The sequence below is a fragment of the Anabas testudineus genome, chromosome 12, assembly GCF_900324465.2.
Source record: "Anabas testudineus chromosome 12, fAnaTes1.2, whole genome shotgun sequence".
Taxonomy (NCBI): domain Eukaryota; kingdom Metazoa; phylum Chordata; class Actinopteri; order Anabantiformes; family Anabantidae; genus Anabas; species Anabas testudineus.
Window position 1 is genome coordinate 3,356,346 of NC_046621.1, and position 21,512 is coordinate 3,377,857.

The 21,512-nt window shown below is 40.8% G+C and overlaps 2 protein-coding genes across 2 annotated transcripts; both read left to right on the forward strand.

The window, feature by feature from the left end:
* The first annotated feature begins 5,171 nt into the window (after positions 1–5,171).
* Positions 5,172–11,465, forward strand: LOC113159928 (GRAM domain-containing protein 2B-like). Its single transcript, XM_026356935.1, has 14 exons — positions 5,172–5,396; positions 5,769–5,894; positions 7,089–7,176; positions 7,272–7,341; positions 7,435–7,538; positions 7,647–7,742; positions 7,818–7,889; positions 8,487–8,567; positions 8,717–8,816; positions 9,210–9,326; positions 10,076–10,160; positions 10,307–10,411; positions 10,508–10,592; positions 10,753–11,465. Exons 1-14 carry the CDS (start codon positions 5,302–5,304, stop codon positions 10,789–10,791), a joined length of 1,263 nt encoding a protein of 420 aa, XP_026212720.1. The 5' UTR covers positions 5,172–5,301; the 3' UTR covers positions 10,792–11,465.
* A 1,177-nt stretch (positions 11,466–12,642) lies between these two features.
* Positions 12,643–21,243, forward strand: LOC113158158 (TNF receptor-associated factor 2-like). The gene is made up of 11 exons (XM_026353877.1): positions 12,643–12,816; positions 14,303–14,512; positions 15,644–15,722; positions 15,899–15,997; positions 16,075–16,236; positions 16,329–16,403; positions 16,716–16,790; positions 17,022–17,588; positions 17,682–17,859; positions 17,953–18,101; positions 18,259–21,243. Exons 2-11 carry the CDS (start codon positions 14,325–14,327, stop codon positions 18,475–18,477), a joined length of 1,791 nt encoding a protein of 596 aa, XP_026209662.1. The 5' UTR covers positions 12,643–12,816; positions 14,303–14,324; the 3' UTR covers positions 18,478–21,243.
* The last annotated feature ends 269 nt before the right edge of the window (positions 21,244–21,512 follow it).

The window sequence follows — 21,512 nt, forward strand, 5'->3', positions numbered from 1 at the left end:
CAAATGCAATTATGGTTTCTCTGCTAGTGTGCACGGCCTCAGCTGGTTTTGATCTGGCTGTGCTCTGAGGGCTCCGAGCTCAGTTGTCAGCTCTCATGCATCACAGACCCAGTGCTTAACGGAAAAACGTGCTTTGGCAGCGACCTAGCAGAGGCCCGGAGGCCAGCGGGCGTTGGTGGGTAAGCCACATGCGGGGGGTGACACCATCCTCAGCCGTCCGCATCTGGATCCTCATGGTCACATTTTCTCGGTCCTTATGGCTTTTCGCCCCCTTCATGAATGTAACCGGCTGTAATTGGCCAGCATGACCTAGAGCCATGGCACAGATTTAGGAGGTTAGAAAAAGGATCCAAAATACACACACATGGATGGCAACAGAAAGGAAAGAAAGTGAGAGAGAGGGAGTGAGCATGAAGCCGAATGAGATGCTTGCATGGAAATAAGCAGACATGATTACTCAAATACAGTCATTAAGGAGGAAATGTTGTTTTTCAAGCTGTCAGGATGATTAATGAGGGAGAGCAAATCCGCTCAAATGCTGTTGTTTAGTCTAACCAGCAGCCCTGATCTCTGCCACTAACTTAGAGCAGACAGGATGTGTGTGTGTGTGTGTGTGCGTGTGTGTTCAGCTATATATGTGTGGAAAAAATGCTGAAAGCCAAAAAAAAACAAGGAGAAAAAAGTGGTACGGCTGCAACTAATGACTAATGACTAACTAATGGTAATTTTTATTATTTTAGAAATTGAAAAATGTCCACGCTAAGTTTGCCCAACCCAGCGTCTTTATGTGTCCTGTTCGGTCCAACGGACACTCCAAAATCCAAAGATAGGAAAATTAAGTCTGCTATTAAAGAGGAATAATATTATATATTATAAATATTTATATTTGACAACATGATATCAGAACATTTCTTTCAGAAGCTGTAAAGAAACCTAAACATTTCACCCTTTATTCACCACAAACTCATGAAAGTATGTGTGTGTGTGTGTGTATCTATTATGCTTCTTATGCTTTTGCTGGAAGAGGAAGTGATGCACCTCACGTCTCTCTCCACTGACTTGTAGAACAGAGAGTTCCCAGACACAAGGTCTGCAGATGGATCCATCTTGATAAATCTGCCAATGTTACCAGTGCAAACTGCATGTGTGAGATTGAAAAGTTTGACATGTAACAACAAGGTGTGTACAGCTTAGCGGTTCCAAAAGTACTTTTGTTTATACGCCTTTAAAATATGTCAGGTCCTGATGAAAAGCAGTCTAAGACATCCTTTACCGATTTCCTTCATGAGCACCACAATTAATGAAAACACATTTATTGCTGCAATAGATCACCTGGTGTGTGGTGTAGATCTTAGTGTCAACACATTAGCCTTCTTTGTGAGTTTTGCGGCCCATTCAGTGCCAAATAAGTCCTCAGAACTCCAGATGTTCTCCAAATAATCCTGGACGACGGATAAGGAATCAGCTTTCAACGGATGTCTTGTGCTTACACCCGATGATTTAGTAGCTGTGAATGATGAAACAGTGTTCCACTGTCTTGCAGCCTGACTGGCTTTCATCATTATGCAAGCAGCTGCGGGTCTGGATGATGTCATGTCAGCCGATGAGATGGCACTTTAGCTTTTCACATTTTTGTGTCTTTGCGTGTTCGGATTGTTTTTGGACGTGAACGAGTCGCTGTTTACTGAAGTGTGACACACAATCACGAGGACGTGAAATCTGGAGTGCAAATGAAAGAGCTTTGCAGCAGAGAGTGGAAGTTCATTCTTGAACACATTAATATGAAGTCAAAGTCGTGTGGAGGCTCTGCAGTCCCAGTTCTGACACTGAGCAAGAGGCAGGTACGTCCTAAACACGTCTAGAGACATCCCATCCCAACAAATCCTCCAACTTTAACCTCCATATGCATCATTTGTCTCTACCCTCTCATTCCCATATGAGCATTGGATTTGTAGACGGTCCCCATGTATGGAATCAATCATCTGGAGAAACTGTACCCCTGTTAGCTTGATTAAATGAAAGAAATTACTGAATAAATGTTTCCCATAAACATTACTGCTTCCTTAACTTCTATTGGAGTAACGTCAACAGATGAACACTCACAATGGACTCGATTTGCCGTGTGAAAGTGTTTTGTTGACCCATCCACTGCCCGTGGCCGAAAACGTTTCTAGCTTAGTGTTTCTGGAGAGCTTTTTTCAATGTGAGTCTGTCGGAGCCAGGAGCTTTTGGAGCCATCACTTTGAGATACTTTGGTCTCAGCTTCAGCCTCCAGTCGTGGTAGTTGCCACCTGGTCTGACAGCACAAATGACTGACACAAACAGTGAGGAAGTTGGACAGATGACAGCCACAGGCGCTGGGAGTGGGGGCGAATGAGGGTCAGCACATCGCCTTTGCATTGAGTGTGGCCCGGCAGCTGTATGCGTAGGGGAGCCTTGGCCTCCTGCTCTGCATGTCAGGGGCCGTGATTAATGACCCGCAGGCCTTGCTTTTTACCCCTCCTGCCCCACAGAAGCCACTGCAGCCAAAGCTCATTTAGCTAATGGACACAACCAGGGACGAACACACACACAGGAGATGAGGGGGTTACATACCACTGCACATACATGTATGCAGGCACACATGAAATGAAAGCAATTTACCTCTTACAAAATACCACTTTCCCGGGTAATTTCGGCGTGAGAGCAGCGACTTCTTCCATTTCTGTGTGCACGGCTGTGTGCCTGTTCAGTGTCGAGGCTGAGACGGTGCCCGTGCCTGTGTACTGGTTCCCAGCTTGTCAGGCAGCTGTCGAGAAGTGATTTATGACCACTAGACTCCAACCTGTCTTCGCTGCCAGTTCAGTATTGTTACAACTGACAGCTAATGAGGCCAGACATGCTTTCAAGCAGAGCACTTAACAGGACTTCAATCTTCCCCCGTCACAAGTACCATTTTTGCACTCTCTCTCTCCCCCTTGCACACACAGCACCCTCCTTTCTCTTTGCCTTCCTTGTTCTCTGTCTTTCTGTGGTGGAATATCTGACAGGCACTGAAAAGACTTCTGCCTACAGAAGGAGATGTTTCTAAGAAGCCAAAGGCAGCAGAAAGAGTCACACTCTTTGATACACACACAAATACTGGCAGTGGGCGTCAGCTAATCCTCCATTTAATCTAATAATCTACCATTTTTCATTGGGGTTTAAGGGAATACTTATAGAAATGTGCTTGGGATTTCTTGCAGAGAGTCAGACACAATATATAAAAGAAAATGAGGTAATAGGCAGCTTTAAATCTCTTTCTGTGTAACACTCACAAGTGTGAGGAAACCTAATTCCCTAAAACAAAGAAAACAAGTTTATTTAATTATCAATTTTTAAATATTTTGCTAGAAAGTTACTCAGTATATGTTGAATATGTATATGTTTACATCCTCAGCTGACCTGCTTTGTGGTCTATTTTTTACTTTATGACCCACTTTTAATTAGATTTAGTTAACCAATTCGATTCTGCATCTGTATCTGACAATGAGTAGAGGCAGGCTAGCTGTTTCCCTCTGTTTCTAGTCATTGTGCTAAGCTAAGCTAATTGTCTCGTGGCTCTAGCTTCATATTTTGCCTGCAAACATGAGAGTGGTATCAATCTTCTCATCAAACTCCGGGTAAGAAAGTTAAAGAGCATTTAATGCTGAACTCGTTCTGTACAATTAATACAATTCAATTTAATACAGTGGGGGTTATTGTTGTTATCTTGTTTTTAACTTGTATTGTGTTAGATCCTCTCACATAAAAGCCTCATCTGGGCTTTTGTTTTCTATTTAAATTGTAATTAAAGTGATTTTCTTTTCAATTGGAGCTGTTTAATTGCATCATTGTGAAAATATGTTTTCTATGTTCCTGTAAATCAGCTCTGATCACGTTTATTTAGCACCCTCAACAGACAGCTTCTCCACGTCTCCCAGTTCTCCTTTTCTGCAGGATAAAATCACTCACAGAGTCTGTGGCAGCTTTCCCACCTTTAACCCCTTGTTCCTTGTCAGCCATGATTAATGACAGGCTAACTAGCTGCTCACTCACAGTGCTGCCTGTGTCATTGTCTCCTGGATACTTAATGAACTCTGAAGTCTTTTGCACTGATGCTTTCATTCAGCGCGGCAGCAGCGACTCCTGGAGGTCCAAGAAAAGAAGTGGAGACAACAACAACAGTTACCACCACTCGATTGTATCTTCATCATATCTCCATACCTGTTCCTGGGTCTAAGCAGATAATTCATGGACACATTCAAGTGTTGTGTTATTGTGGGTGCAGGTGTTTGAGCTCAGTCGTTTGCTGTGTAGACAAAACAATGACTTTACTCAAAGGTTAAATTAAATTCTTGTTGTGCAGCCAAATGCTGTTCCTCTCAAACATGAGACCAACACTGTCCAATCTAAAAACATTTAATTTGTATTTTTTATTTAGATTAACTTTTAATTCACTAACCTGAAGGACTTATACTTGTATTTTTATACTGTGCTGCTACTTTCCACCATGCTGTTGAGAGAACTCGCCTCAATATTAGACATAACTTAGACTCTGCTGCCTCCTGCTGGAAATCTTTCTCTAATACACTTTGTTGTGACCATAGTCTGAAAACAAAGATCTGGAAATGAACTCTTTTTGGTTATAAGATTCATTTCAGATTTACACTTGGCAGTAAACAACAAAATGTGTTAACTACGGAGGACACATGGAAATAAATAAATATTAAAATCTAAATAATAATACATTTACAAGTTGATACAAACGAATTAATAAATGAGCAATTTCAAATTAATTTCTTCCAAATCAAATAGAAAAACATGCGAAAATGTTCATTTATTTATTCTTATTTGGCAACTGTTAATGTATTAATTTTAACTTTATAACAGGCCTAACTTATTTATTTATTCCATAATAAACCAGCTACTCAAAGTTTGTGGGACCTTTGTGCTGATTACGCACATTTTACGCACATTTTACGCACATTTCAACCCTGTGAGCGCTTTCTTTTAATTATGTGTTTGGATATTTCTGTTTCCATACTGTCTCTGTGTTATTACTAGTTATCACCACAGGGTGTATTCCTCCAGTGAAAGACTTCCAGCCCCAGACAGAGTCGGCTCCTTGTTCCCGATGTTGCTCCCAGCTGCTCCCTCCCCTTTTCCCGGCTCCTCCTCTGTCCTTCTCGGTCCATCGACTGATCCTCCTAAACTTTCCGCCTCAAGCCTTCCTGGAGCGTCTCTGCTCCATGTTTACCAGCGTCCACCGTCGGGAAAGGTGTGAGGTATGAGATGTGAAACATGGTGGTGGTGACCGAGCAGGGGGAAGCACCTCTGACCCCGTTACTCGCTTCAGAACAACTTTCCAACAAGGACTCCCGAGGGAGTCGCTCGACGTAAGTCCGAGAGTTTGTTTCCCACGTTCAGAGGAGGCGATTCAGGCCTTTGTGTGCTGTGTTTATGTGCATTATATGTCCCGCTTTTATCGATGTATATACATTAAAGGGCGTTGCTGACTTTTAATGGATGGCTGTGACGCGTACGTGGCACAGAAAAGGACGCGATAGAGTTCATTTGCATTTAAGAAATTCCAGATGAGAAACATTTCCCTTTATCTCCAAGTCCTGCTGATCTTTGTTTATACTTTACTTCTGTGTATGTGCGTGTGTTGTGATGGGGCCATTTACAATCTACAGCTGTAAAATGATCTTTTCCGTGTGATTGATGCTCAGGGAAACAGAAAATAATGATCTTTGTAACGACTCCAGGTGTGAAGTGGAGAATGGCGCCGAGCGGAGAGCGAGGAGGCGGGTACGGTCACCTGGAGACCTCCAGCTGGGTCTGGACACTGAGTCCGAACCATCGGAGACCAAGAAGAAACCACCCAGCATGAGGTAAAGGAAGTGATGGCTGCTTTACTTTATAGCGCACGATATGTTGTGGATGCAGATGATCTTCTGCTCTGAGGCACATTTTAGAGCATTAACTGCATTTTGCTCATGAGTTGTGGATAAGTTATTAAACTTTATCAGTTCACAACTACTTTATAATGTGTTTATTCACTGTAATGTAATGTAATGTATATATATATATATATATATATATTGTTATTTCATGTCACTTTGGGCTCTAAGAAACTATGATGATCATTTTCCACCAATTTCTTCGTTTTATTACTTAATATAAAAATAAATATAATATAGTTATATAATTAATACAATTATTATAATATAAATAATTATATATATATAAAACCTTAGCAGATTATTCGGTAATAGAAATAAGCAGTAGTTGCAGAAAAATATAAATAAATGTACACATGCAGCTATTACTGTAGATTCTTGATGGTTGTGTTAAATGATAAAAATACTTAATAGTTCAATTCAAAACATAAATCATTTTAATATTTTGAGACAAGCAGTGTTTCAAGTAAACATAATTCATTTATAAAGAGTTGGAATACCCAAAGATCAGTAGCAGTGTCCATAACTGTCCATAACACAGGTATATTACATGAGCGCAGGCGCTTTTATACACAAGGTGACAATTTCTCATACTGTGGCTGTTTACAAGGCTAATGGCTTCTGGAATAAAACCAAACCTGTGTTTGTTTTACATACAGGCTGGTTCAGTATTAAAGTCTACAGGGCATCTTTGTGTTTTGCCAATAACAGAATGTGTTCTCATCCTTATGACAAAAGGATATAAACCAGTAAATAGATGAAAAGGTGGAAGAAATATCACTTTCCTGAAAATGAAACCATAAAACAGCCTAAATTGGACTAATTGTACTGACGTTTTGAAGGTTGTAGCACGGTGCAGTGCTATAATTCCTGCATGTCTAAAATGCTGTTTACATGTTTTGCTGTTTGCTGTGTTTGCTGTATTACACAACCACCTGTGACACATGTACAAACTGAGGCCACTTGCATTTGTCTAATAACATGTCCAGAGTGGAACAGGAGAAGTGAACATACAGACTGTGCTTTATCATGAGACTCTATCCTACATCAGTTGACATAGCTCACCTGTCCTTCTCAGGTGTTACCATGCTACTTAACTATAAACACTGATCTTATGCTTGTCAGATTGAAACCCGCAGCACAGCTCTCACCAAAGCTGAGTCAACGTGACCTTGAAACAATGATTGAAAGGAAGAAATCGCAGCCGACCCAGGTACGAACACGTTCGTCACACCAAACCTTTAACAAGTTTTATATGTTTTTTTGATTTTTAACAATAAATAAATAAAAATCTTCTGTTTTTTTCAGTTATCAAAGACACATGCTCAGTATCATAAGTTATTCAAGGAAGTCAGCAAGGATGAGTTACTCAAGCAGAGTAAGTTTCGTGTTTGCTTTTTCACACGTATTTAAAAAGCACCGTAATGTTAGATGCTTTATTCCAACTGTAAAGTGCTGTTGGTGCCGACAGGTTACACTTGTGCCCTGCAGAAAGACATTTTATATCAGGGCAAAATGTTCGTCTCTGATAACTGGATCTGTTTCCACTCCAAAGTGTTTGGCAAAGATACCAAGGTACGATACTATAACCGTAATAAAGCCATTATCTGTGTTTGATGCCAGTTTTGTTATGGTTCAATTCTCTGGTGTAAAATGCTAAAATATGTGTTTTGTCCTCTTCAGATTTCAATTCCAGTTCTGTCGGTGACACTTATTAAAAAAACGAAAACTGCATTATTAGTGCCAAACGCCCTCGTGATTGAAACCACAACGGAACAAGTAAGATGACTTTTCAATCCGTTTATTTCCCATTTCAAATGATCATGAAAATGACTCTAAATTACTGTTTTGCAGCACGTGTTTGTGTCCTTCCTCTCTCGAAACACCACCTATAAATTTCTAAAATCAATCTGCATTCATTTGGAGGTAGGTAACAACACCTGTGCATGTTATTCTACCATGAACTCGTTGTAATGAAAGTCTTTGATTGTAGTCTAACCCTAACCACTGAGAACGAGAGAAGGTCTGACACAGTTAGTTAACTCACAGTTAAATGAATATCTGGAAATGATTTGGTACAATTTTCAGAAATTTTACAGGATAATTTCTTAGATTTGTTAGACAGAAACCTTCAATTAAATGTTTATATCAGTTTATAGACATAGCAAAGCATATAAACATACCTCAGTCCCGCAGATTAAACAACAACAAACACAAACTGCAGTGGCAGCTGCAGAAGTTGGTGGAGACCAAAACGGAGTCAAAAGACAAGTCAAAGTAGGAGAAACACTGGTTCAAATGATCGGAAGTGTTGCTTCAACACGTTTAAGATATGTATGAATAAATGTGTCCAAAAACACAACAAACAATGCTTATGTTGCTGTGTGTTGGAGAGATGGCTAATCTCAACAATTTTATCAAGCATAAACATGACGGCATGTAGCTAAAGTGGTTACTCCCTTTAAAAAGAACAGCAGTATATTTATTATTCTGCACATTAAACTGTGCACTCTGTGGTTCCAGGTGGATAAATCGTGCAGCAGCCACATCACTTCCTCGTGTGAAAACAGCTTCAGAGTCAGCTGCCCATCTTCACTTCCTCTGGTCAGTTCAGGGTCCTGTTTGTCTATTTTCGGAGATATTTTTAGTGGACAAGAGGGTTTTTGTTTCTTTTGCATTTTCCATTGTGATTAAATATCCGCACACAACACTCCTCTCCACTCATTGTATATTTTCCTGTGTGTGCACTGCAGGACTTCTCTGACCTCGATGGAGTTGTGCAGCAAAGACGGCAGGAGATGATGGAGAGCAGCAGCTCCGGGTCTCAAACTCCAGATTATGAAAAAATATCTGGTTCGTGCTTCAACATCCACTCTTTACAAAGCTGCCTCATACTTACAACAACTGCACACGTTGTGCTTTTCTGCAAATGTGCTTTGGGCGTCCGGTTTCACTGTAGCACATATAGTCCTTAAGATTGTAGATAGTTGGAGTGGAGCCAAGTGTAATTTGAGCCACTGAGGTTTGGTTTTACCTTTTGTTCTAGCAAAGACAGTTGGGACAAAAGCAGCGATGATCCCTTTCAATAATGAAAGCACTTCCCTGCTCTTTGTTTGTGCAGCTCATAATATCATCGTGCTAGATAACGTGCTGCAGATCTGCAAGGGTGTTTGTGATTCCTTTAATATTTACTCAGGCTCGTTGTCGACACCTGGAGTCACACGTTCTCTCTGTTTATTTGTGCAGACTTCACCAGCCTCCCTGACACCTTCCTAACTGCAGTGAAGAGTGGAGGAGTTTCAGTCCATGCAGACATCCACCTCCAGACTCCAAACCAAAAGCATGGAGCTGCCCTTAAAAACGGTAATTTAATAACTCAGTCTCTCAGACTAAAAAGATGCTTTGTTAGTGCTGGTCTAGAGTTTCAGTTTTAGTTCTCCTGAAGGAATTCAGTGCCAGTGGAAATATCAGTTTCTAAACAAGAATAATCCCTGTATTCACCACTGACCTATTTATAAGATAAGATAAACCTTTATTCCTCCCACAGTGGGGAAATAATCGATGCCACTCTCATGCCTTTAATTTAAATATGAATATTAAATTGGCTTTGCTAAGCTAAGCTTTGCAAAAAAAATATAGTTAACTATAAATATAACTAGTTACTAGTTATATCCAAAGGTAACAAAGTCCACCATTCAGCATCCCTGAGGCTAATTATTGTCCATTGCAAATGCTTAACCTAGGAGACATCAGGTGGGAAGATTGATGTCACTTTAATGCCATTTTATACAAAGCTTAGCTTAACTCTAAGTGTTTACGCTTCAGTTTTAAATTCACTGAATACAACAAGCTGGTGTTTTATTGTACAAGGTTGAGGTGCAGCTAGTTGTTTTACCCCGACTTCTTAATGCTAAGCTAACACTTATGTTACAGTTATTTTTTCAATTATTATTATTTTTTAATATATTATTTTGGGCATTTCACCTTTATTAAAAGTAAGTTAACTAACATCGTAACGCTAATTGACATCTTCTTCCTTAACAAATACTGAACTTTATGAGATTAAAAACAATGTATTGTTCAATGGACCTATGTTTTGCTTTTATTTGTAGGGTCTGCCAAGCCAAACAGCGACACCAGTGATAAATCCTCCCAGCCTAAGTCGTTACATGTCATCTTCTTCATCTATTTGTTGTTGTGAGTACCCGGTCATTGTGCAGTAATATGAGAAACTGGAGCAGGCTACAGGACAGTTTCATTTTCATCATTTGGGTGTGTTGGGCATTGTTCTGTGTTGTTAGTGTTTGAATGCTCATCTGTCATGTGTTTGTGTGTCTTGACAGAGTTAGCGTTCTTGTATTGTCCTCCTGTTACATGGCTTTTAAGATTGTGGCTCTTGAGCACCGTTTGAACTCCTTGGTGTCCATGGGGGAACAAATCCGTAATCAGTAAGACCTAGATTTTCTTCAGTGTGTTTAAATGTAGAGCACTCTTCTCATTAACACAATGATGTCCCTGAATGCATCACATTTCACTTGTTGCAGAAATGCTGTAAGTCACGGGTCCCGGTATGAAGTGAATGCTGAGATCTATGGAGAACTGTCCACCAACCTGTTCAAGCTCGAGAAGGTACCGACATATCTATTCTTTAACCTACAGCAGTAACGTACATCATAAATGAGAGCGTACTCCACAGCATTTAGTCAAAGAGGATGTGACATCAGACGCAAAGGTGAAATGTTTCAAATATTAATGTATTTTACTGTGTTTTCATATTTTTACATTCTAGATTCAGAGAAACCTCCGCAAACTACTTCAAGAGACTTAAAAGACGACTTGTACTTTTTTTGTGTCTGCACGGAAGCTTTACTTTTGTTTTAAATGTTGGTTGAACATTTACAGCTCATACAAAAAGACTTCGTTAAACTTTTGCGAGCTTAAGTTGTGCAATAATTTGCTTTTTTCCACTTTTCCACTCAGGATTATGACTCAGTTAAAGCTAGAAAGTTCTGCTAGAGGGTGAACTGATGTTAGTGTGTGTAATATTAATCTGTGAGCTTTTATTTTGCACTTCACAATATGGATTTTTTTCTTATGGTATCAGGTCCAGAGGTCTTTTTCAGTGTTCTCCAAACATTTCTTAAAAGGTCAACTCATGCTCTTGTTTTTGAATAGGTCACTATGCAAATTATATTTGTAAAATATTTTTAATTTACATGTAAAGCCAACGTTTAGACTCTAACTTTTTTTAATATAGTCAAGTTGCTCGGGCTTATAGGAGTTTGTTTAGTGAAATCCAGTCAGAAACTACTTCCACTGTAACTTGTGCTGCTGTCCAGTGTTTATACGTCAGGTCATTCATTTCAGGAACAGTACAAGCTTGTGTTTTTTACTACGTTTGTTTAATGACCCCTGTTTACAGATCACAGAATGTGCCTTATAGTAACAATATCACGTTAGAATTACACTCCTGAAATTAAATTAAAGGCTTGTATGAGAGTGTGTTTGCTTCAAGAGTGTTTTTATTCACAGGGAGCAGGTGACGTAACACTGGCTCAAGAGAGGGAATATTGCCTTTTTAAGGTAATGTTTAGATATAGTTATCTAAAGTGCATCATATCAGTGTGGTCACAGATGGTGATGTGGAGCTTGACGGCCACCTTAAGCTCTGTCATGCATGGAAAGGGGAGGTGTTCAGATGGTTGCAGCCTGCCAGACGCCACTAAATCTCTCACACTGTACTTTTAAGTTAGAAAAATGCACTTAAAGATTTGCAGAATACAGAATTATGTCAGTATTATGATGTGCAGTGTGATGTATTACCCTAGAAGAAGCAACTGAATGAGCTGGTGTGGGTAAAAAATTCTTTCAACACATCTCACGACCTCACAAATTAACCAGCTACACAAAGTAATTAACGCTGATTTTGTTGTAAGTGTGTGGATGTGCAGAGCAGTTATTCAGGTAAAGCACAACATGAACAGTAAATCTGCTGCTCTTCTCTCTTCACTCCCACTGCAGTGACTCATTTTTATTTATTTCTCTTTTCTGCTGCAGATTTTTTAAAATACTTCCCGTCCAAAAAAAAAAAGTCACACACTGTAATATTTCATTGGACCATTTAGATCATTTTTACGCTGTAAACTGTGGTATTGCTCCTTTTTTGTACTTTTAATTAAATGTTTTCTATATTTAGAAATTTGCCCTTTAGTTAGAAGAAAATAAAAAAAAGTCTAATAATGAATAAAAAAATAAGTTACTATAAAGAAATGTCGATTATATTTTGCGACAATGTGCATCTGCAAAGTAAATAAAGCTGCAAAATAAAGGTAATAAATAATAATTAAACAAGTTAAATTGTCCAATAAACACTATTGTACTTGAATATATAGTTATAATAAGTAATAAATACTCTAACAACCTGCTTTTTCAAGTACTTCACCACCTCCAGTGTATAGTTCCATATTTTATACATGATGCAAATTCAATAAATAAAAATAGACAAGACGATCTGTGGGCTGGGAGGATTTCAAACGTGTGCAGCTTTTCATCCGCCCACTCCGGAGTTTTGCACCAATGACATCCGCCCCTCAGCATCTCGTCTGCCCATCAACCCGTGTGCAGCCCCCCGCATGACGTAACACCCAGTCTGAAAGTGCAATGGCGATATTGGACAATAACAGCCGTCGCTTTCGGGGACGACATCTATATTATGTGGCCAACGTTAAAGAAAACACCTCCAGCCGGCTGCAGAACCACATATAATAGCGGCACAAGCACGAGCGTCAACCTGCGACCGGGAAAGGTGATTTCACATCCTCTCAACGCGATGACAGTTTAGACTGAGACGCTGGTGAGTGCAAACTCCGCTGGTTGCAACAGCGTTTGCTTTTTCCTGTAAATGGTTCCTTGCAGGCAGCAAGCTTCAGATTTCAAAGGGGTGTGGCGGCGTGCTGGGTACCACTTCACACTAAAGGATGCTGATAGCTTAGCAACAAGGAAGGAGGAGGATGGCGAGGAGAGACAATGGATGTGCGATTTGTCAGCATCGCTACAGGGCAGGCTGACCTGAGCGTGTATTGTCTGAGTAGAAAGAGAAGCAGCCGGATCACGGTTAGTCCGTTTGTGTCAAGTCAACTACAGGGATGCATGGATGCAGAGTGGAAATGTAAACAAAGGGTGTGGGCCTCTCAGCTGGCCTGTGATGCTCTGCTACTGACTGGTGCTGTTTAAAGGAGCAGACTGCACACACATGATACACTCATGTATTATGGCTGACTGTGTGTTTAAAGGCTCAGTGGTGCCACAGAGCTGCACACATATTATATTCACGCACGACAGCACCGACTGGTGCCCGTGTGTGTGTGCTTCTATGTGTCATCTGTGAAAGTAAATAAGAGCTAAGGATAAAAGGAAATTTGACGCCACGATCAGTATATTTTATATAATATAATCAGCAGATTGATCATCAGTGTAGGAGCTGCCACATGGTTCACGTGCCTGAAAACGTAAACGTGTGCAAACATGTACTTCTTCTCCACAACATGTGTTCGACATCTCTACTAGTTTGTGCTTTACAAGTTCACAAGATGAATAATATTATTATTAATCCATTCATTTACTTTATAGTACTCCTGCTATACTTCTACACTTTGCCCACAATGTGGTATTTCTACTTGTACTCACAGTATGTAGAGTAAACAACCTGAGTTCTTCCTCCACAACTGTAAAAACTTCAGAAATCAGACGTTTTCTTAGTAACTGTAGTTGTAGGATAATGTTATGTGTTTTTTCACTCGCCTACATAGATTCTAGGTACTTAGTATATTTTAATTACTGTCTTTGCTTCTTTTTCATGTCCTTAACATCGTACATGCCTTTTGTAAAAACTGTTATGTGGAAATTATCCACAGTGTAGTGTCTTTGTCTATTTTCGTCACACATACAACGTTTTTCTTTTAGTAATTGATTGTTTCGTTTGTAGTTAAATGCAGAACTTTAATAAAATGGTAATATTTAAAGTGCAAATGAGACAATAGAACTATATAACTACAATCAACAGGGAGCTTTCTTTAGTTGTTAACTGTTGTCAGCTTTCTTTTCATGTTTGTGTCTCATGCTATAAGATTAAATAACATAATTTTAGCTACAGTAAAGTCTCCAGACTGGATCTATAAAGTAAAAACACTAATTTTCTGTGTCTTTTTAGTGAAAAACTTAAAAAGCACTTAAACTACAGCTAAATTTTAGGAAATTATGATTGAACCTCACATCTTATTAATTATTGAGCTCTTCTGTGTATTAATTGCTTGCGTCCTGACATGCTGTTCCTTCCCCAGGTGTGACGTGTGAACAGACACCATGGCCACACAGGAACCGTCCCCTCCTTCTTCCATGGAGAGCAATAAACCCGGCTTCCCCAAGAAGATCCTGGGTAATAAGCTGGAGGACAAACACCTGTGCAACTGCTGTCACAACATACTCAGACGACCGTTTCAAGCCCAGTGTGGACATCGCTTCTGTTCCTACTGCTTCAACAGGACTGTGAGGTGGGCAGCACAGACAGACGACTGCACCGAGCACCAATCAAAACTGGAACCGCACTCAGTCGACAACTGAGCGTGTGCGGATTTGTGAGAGCAGAACATTGTGAGGGGGGTGAGCAGTAGGGAATCTCACCCTCAAACTCAAACGGAGGGCAGAGTGTCACCTTTTCACTGTGGCCTGGAAGTGAAGGGTCATCCTATTAGATAGTTCCTTTTACTTTCAAAATAAAAGCAGGGACAGTGGCATTTATCACCACTAGATGGAGCCAAAGAGCAGGTGTTGGCTTCTGATTAACCTAACAATCATATTGTAATGACAGCATTTAATTATAAGTGTAATAGGATATGGGCTGGTTAGGTTTAGGATGCTGATTAAAACATTTGCATCAGCATTCACAGAATAGGTGTGGCAGTAGAAACTAGGTGACTGTAACTGTCGGCTGAATTCAATCTACACTGAACATTCATTAACCCACAAAAAAGGATTGTAGACACAAAGCAATGAACCAGAAACGTATTAGGTTAGAGTAAATATGTAAATATCTAAATAGTCATATGATCTTGTCGTGAGAGGACTTTCTTTCATATGAATGTGTGGTGCATCCTGGAGCAGCTTGCTTGTCAGAGACTGTTGGCAACCGACCACTTAAATGTTTTCCTTCAGCCAAAACAGCTGGAGGAAAACAGCGAGAGCAGTCCCAGTCCCAGAAAAGAGTGCACACGTGATCAGGGATGCACGCTCTAATTCTGCTCTTACAAATCTGTGCTTGTGTGCCCTCACGCGTTCACATGGAGACTGAGCAGCACTAAAAATCCTTTCCATAAGGAAGTATGAGTGTGTTTTGTTGGTATCTGCAGTGTGGAAATACGAAACTACAAGATAAAGTCATAAAACAGTTAATGGGAAGTTTGGTCTGAATTAGATGGAGCTACTTCTATACACTGCTTGTTGGCCTCACTTGTAATAATGTGTCCTCAGCTTACACTTGTAATTTACCACTGTTATATTAATGTAAAGAAGGTAAAAGTACAATTTTTGTCTCTGAAATCTGGTACTTATAGTCAGCACAGTACCTGATCAGATGTACTGTCACTGTGTCTGTAACTTATCAGTATTTTGTTGTTTTATTGCAGTAATGGACCCCAGAAATGCAATGCCTGTATTAAGGAGGATATTTTTGAGGAGCCGACATCAATTTTGAAACAAGGATGTGTGAGTATGAATGATTTTTTTGCAATAATGAACCAAAATTAATCAGAGCTCACCGACTTCCAGCCATAGTTTTGATTTTGAGATCTTTTACAATAGGACAATATAGTACATATATATACAAATTCAGACACAGCGACACTGGGACACCAAATCTCTGTGTTCTCTCTCTGTTTCAGGCTTTTCCAGACAACGCAGTTCGACGAGAAGTTGAAAACCTATCAGCTGTTTGTATCAATGAAAGCTGCACCTGGACAGGCAGCATCAAAGAGTATGAGGTGAGGTGATCTTGGTTTGTGCTGCTGTTTCTGTCCTGCACCTCACAGATGCTGATATACTGCTCTACTTTTCACAGCTGGACCACGAGGGGAAGTGCGAGTTCATGTTCATCCCCTGCCCTTCTTGTAAAGAACGAATACGCTTCAATGAACAAGAGCGGCATAACGAGCGCGAGTGCCCGGAGAGGACGCTCAACTGCAAGTACTGCAAGGAGCCGTTTCACTTTAAAAACATCAAGGTTAGAAATGATTGATTTAGGCTTCAGATGCTTGGCTTGTCTTCACGGCAGCTCTTTGTGTGTCATTAAAAGAAACGCTCGCTCGTTTTCAGGCACACGATGAAATCTGTCCCAAGTACCCGATGATCTGTGAAGGCTGTGCCAAGAAGAAAATACCCAGAGAAAAGGTAGATCTGCAAACAGCACGCAGACAAGATGGAAACATTTAGCTGCACATTCCCACATAATTGCTTTTCTCCAGCTTGTACCTCAAGTAATTTCATTAAAGACAAAGACCTTTGTTTTCACCGAAAAACATGTGTCTGGAAATGTTGTTTACCAGATTCAATACAGTTAATGCATCGTCCCAGTTGTGAGATACTGAATCCAGGAAGCAGAAATGACCAAGAGAATAGAAGGGTGGTGTAAAAAAGTGACATTATAGGACTTATCTTGTACATTCATTTTACTTAATGGCCTTTTATTGTTTATTTTTCCAGTATGTGGACCACATTAAGTTCTGCAGCAAATTCAGAACTCCGTGTCGATTTCATGTCGTGGGATGTGATATGTCTGTAAGTACCCTGGTTTTAAATGCACACACACTCAGTTTAGGGACTGTGTTGTGGACCATTCCGCCTTTTCACATAAGATAAAATGAGAATTGATGGATGATGATGATGCACAGAATCAAGAGGCATGCTGTGACATGGCTGTGCGTGGTCTGTTAGCTTCACTGTAGCAACAGAGAAGCGTGATTTGTTTCTCCAGTTTTGATCTTAAGTCTGTCGTCTCTTTTCATGGAGGTGGAGAAGGAAAAGATTCATGACCACGAGCGTGCCTATGCCTACGAGCACCTCAATCTGTTGCTGCACTACATTATGGGCATGAAAGTGAGCATGGAGGGCCTGCAGCCCCAGGGACTGGAACTAGCCGGACACAAACTGGTGGAACTCCAGCAGTCCCTCAGGCAGCTCGAGGCCAGAGTCTCCCAGCTAAGCACCACCTCCTCTGGGCCTCCCGTGCAGGGAGCCGCCGCCTCCTCCTCATCCTCCAGCTCTGGTCCCCCCGGTCCACCCACTTCAGCTCCTCTTCCTCCACCTCCCACTCTGGCTCCCACCCTCTCTGTGTCTACCTCCTTCACACCGCTGCCCAGCTCCGTGGGTGCAGCGCTGGAGCTCCAGCTCCACAGCGAGAAGACCAAAGTGGCCGAGCTGGGCCGCAGGTGTACGGAACTTGAAGTTAAATCCGGCACGTTTGAAAATGTGGTGTGCGTCCTGAACAGAGAGGTGGAGAGGTTTGCCACCACCTTGGAGGCCAGCAACCGCCAGCATAAACTGGACCAGGATAAGATCGAGGCTCTAAGTAATAAGGTAGAAGAGCATCCCACAGTCTGCACCATGAGGCAAATGTTAAATGGACTGAATGGCAGTTTTGTGATCTTCCACTGTGTGTTTATGTTTCAGGTGCGACAGCTGGAGCGGACGGTGGGGCTGAAGGACCTGACGGTTGCTGAGATGGAGGGCCGACTGAGGGAAATGTCTGCCACTACCTTTGACGGCGTCTTTGTCTGGAGGATTTCTGATTTTGCTAAAAAGAGACAGGATGCCATCGCAGGACGAGCCCCCGCCATGTTCTCACCAGGTAGCGTAGAGTAGAAAGTAGAAGCAGAAGTGGGAAATCTGCTCTGGGAGTGGACTTACTCACAGACTGATTCTCCGTTCCCTTTCGTTTCAGCCTTCTACACCAGTAAGTATGGCTATAAGATGTGTCTGCGGATCTATCTGAACGGAGATGGGACGGGGCGTGGCAGCCATTTGTCCTTGTTCTTTGTGGTGATGAGGGGACTGAGTGACGCCCTGCTCAAATGGCCATTTAACCAGAAGGTAAAAGAACTGCAGACACTGAGGGATATTGATATGTGCAAACCCTGAGCAGTCAGCCTGAAGCTGCTGAGTGTAACGTCATGAAGCGTCTGTTTTGTCGCATGAATATGTGCCTGCTTTAGTAAACGTCCGTCTCTCTTTGTTTATTTTCGTACAGGTGACCTTGATGCTGCTGGATCAGAGCAACAGGGAGCACATCATTGATGCCTTTCGACCTGATGTCACTTCCTCCTCCTTCCAGAGACCTGTGAGTGAGATGAACATCGCCAGTGGATGTCCTCTCTTCTGTCCGCTCTCCAAGCTCGATGGCAAGAACTCTTACATCCGCGACGACACCATCTTCATCAAAGCAATCGTGGACCTCACCGGGCTCTAAGCGGCCCCACGCGGCGGTACAGTTTGGAAACCAGGCAGCTCTCTGACCATTACAGCTTCACTTTGGCTCAGTCGTGGTCCGTTTAGGGCTCTGTTCAGGCATCTTAATGTCCCTGCAGCTTTAGGGAGAAAAACATGCTTGCAACTGTATGCTGCATGTGGCAGCAGCGTGCTCCGTCCAGACAGCGCTGGCATTATCACACCTGGAGAACCACCATCATTGCTGTACATTATGGGTGCAAAACTTATTTTCTTTTGGCATCACAGCACCACCCTCACGGTGATAACGTGCCACTTCTGTTGTGCACATGGGTTTTCACTTTACACGGAGGTAGGCACCACTGCATCGAGGTCAGTGCAGAGTAAGCAGATATGTAAAGGTGAGGAGTTTTATTGGAGGGAAAAGAGAGTGAGCGTCTTTATTTTTTTCACCTCCGACTCGGGATGTTCCAGAACATGGAGACTGTGTTGGAACAGGACTGTAGATTACAGATAGTTAACGTGATCATTCTGATGTCACTGTAGAAAGCTGGCAGTAGACTTGTAATAGAGTTAGAGCGTGGCTTGATGCAGTTTTTGCTTTTTCTTGCAGATTGTGGATATTGTGAACTTCTCAAATCCAGTGTCGAGTGAATTTGCATAGACAAACGTGGAGTTATGTTATGAATATGATTTATTTTTTGCGCAAACTGCTGCATACTTAAAGCGTACTTACTTTTACAGCACGTACATACTTAACATTGCTCCTTAATTCGATTGAGCTTTATGAAGGTTCCTCGTTTGTTGTTGAACTTGTTAGTGATTTAGCCATCCGTGATGGTGGACATTGCCTGCATGTCTTTGGAACCAGGCTATTTACATGTAAAGTTAGTGTTGCGTATTTGTTCCTCTTAGGGGTTGGTGGTTCTGATTGGTGGTTTGGTACATCTGTGGAAGATACAGTGAAGTTACCAAGGAGTCAGGGCAGCTTGCCAGTCAAGCTTGAGGCATAAAACTTACACGTGTGCTTTGTTTCTGACAAACATGCATAGCTGGAGTTTTCCTCAGGACATGCTCACTAGCTCACATCTCAACACATAGTACTGTGCCCCACCACAGATTGAGGTTAACACAGATTCCATGAAAGGAAGGAATTGTTCATTCCTTGTTTTACAGTGTTATACAGTGCGTATGTGTTTCTGCTGCTCTAAGATAGAATACTGACGTGAATCTAATATATATGTTGGTGCAAATATACATGAGGTAAATGTGTGTGCAGGTCGAGAGACTGAAACCAAGCGATTGTGTTACTTTATTGTGGGCGATGGGTCGTTTTTGACGATATTTATTGCAGATTGATGTTCAGTGCTGCCTCAGATATCTCTTTAAACTTTAGTGTTTTAGTGTGCTCTCACTGATTTCCAATAAGGCACCACGAAGTCGAACACAAAGTCTCCGTGATATCAAACTGAGATGTAATTTTTCTACGCGTCCACCAGAGACTGCTGTTCCTCTTACTTAGCATGCATGCTGAGGTTTTAATGTTCACGCTGGCCTGTTTGAAAACCAGTCTCGACCTGTATTGAAACCTCTCTGTGCATGGGAGGCTTCAATTCATATTCACTATGGAGTTTCACACTGGTTTACTCTGTGAGCCACGTGCGAAAGGGTTTATTTGTATTTGTTTGGATGAAAATACGTAATTGTAGAATAGTTATTATGTTATATCTGGCGCTGTTTCTGTTCAACAGAAGCACCCGCCTATATTCATAGCAATTTATAAATATGTACCTTTCATATCATAATGTTGAAATAATCTATATATCAATGTTATATACGCGAGATGTTATAATAAACATAGTATTACTGAATACTTTATTAATTCTATATCTATATACCAACTTTTTGTTTGTCAAGATGGTTTGAACAGGCCAGGACATCCCCTTTGTGCAGTAAGGACTTAGGATTTCTTCTAGAGTGCAATATATGATTATGTCTGTTAGATTTTAACCACATGTTGGCTTTAAGGGTTTACAGAGCTCACACTCAAATTATTTGTTGCCATTTGTTTACATTAGTCAATATAGCGCCGAAGCTCTACAACCAGTTTTGAACTTTCCAAGGAAATATGCTGCTTTTCCTTGTCATTGAGCATACATCACTAAAATGGGACTCTCTGATTCTAACTGGCTAAATGAGCCGATGATTCTTTTAGACCATTTTAATATTGAGGAATTCATGCTACAGACAGTAAATGGGTTTTTATTCTTAACTTTAAAACCTTTCAGTGAAGACTGAGTATGTAATAAATAGAATTACATGAACTTTTTAAACCTGGAGTGTTCTGGTAATGTGCCAAAATCAAATATTACCTCCATATTCTAACAATGTTGTATCGCAAGTTGTATTTTATGTTCTATGCTAACATATGGTGCCAAATATGTGTATAATTAAATTTGTATGTATATGCATGGGGGGCGCGTGTGCGTGCATGTGTGTCATTTTAATATGATGCATGGGTCACTACTCCTAAAAAGCACCAGAGGAGATGATAACATGATCCCATCAAACTGCCCTCGAGTTATGGACCCTGCCGAGGTTTCTGAATGTAAGCTTTTGTAAGCAGTTGTCATTTTCATTCGTTTTTTTAAATAACAGCGACAAAAGCAGTTCTGTAATGTGATGCAGTCGAACTGAACCAACTTTATTTGTGCACTTTTTATTGTTTGTTTGTCCAAACAGGGTATTTTGTTGAGTGATTTATGTACCTTGAAATCAGAGCCATATACTATCTGATGTTGAGAATTGTTGTATTATGCTAAAAGGGACATGCAGTATGTAATAAAGTTTGTTCGTTTCAGCTTGTAGATTGTTTTTAATTCAATTTTTTAGGCCACAGACTAGGACAGCTGCACAGATTGCAGATTGACTTAAGTAAAAGTATTAACACAACACGTGTTGGTGTTATTTTAGTGCTTTTATTTCTTGTATCTTTTTGATTATTATATCTTATTTCTTAAAAAAACTTGTGTAATTTAATTTTTTTATAGTAAAACA

Excerpts from the sequence above, each read along its gene's own strand:
- LOC113159928 (XM_026356935.1), top strand. The coding sequence starts at position 5,302 with ATGGTGGTGGTGACCGAGCAGGGGGAAGCACCTCTGACCCCGTTACTC. Across the intron at positions 7,177-7,271 it reads AGAAATCGCAGCCGACCCAG|TTATCAAAGACACATGCTCA; the intron begins GTACGAACACGT and ends TGTTTTTTTCAG. Across the intron at positions 8,817-9,209 it reads AGATTATGAAAAAATATCTG|ACTTCACCAGCCTCCCTGAC; the intron begins GTTCGTGCTTCA and ends TTATTTGTGCAG.
- LOC113158158 (XM_026353877.1), top strand. The coding sequence starts at position 14,325 with ATGGCCACACAGGAACCGTCCCCTCCTTCTTCCATGGAGAGCAATAAA. Across the intron at positions 14,513-15,643 it reads TGCTTCAACAGGACTGTGAG|TAATGGACCCCAGAAATGCA; the intron begins GTGGGCAGCACA and ends GTTTTATTGCAG. Across the intron at positions 16,404-16,715 it reads AGAAAATACCCAGAGAAAAG|TATGTGGACCACATTAAGTT; the intron begins GTAGATCTGCAA and ends TTATTTTTCCAG.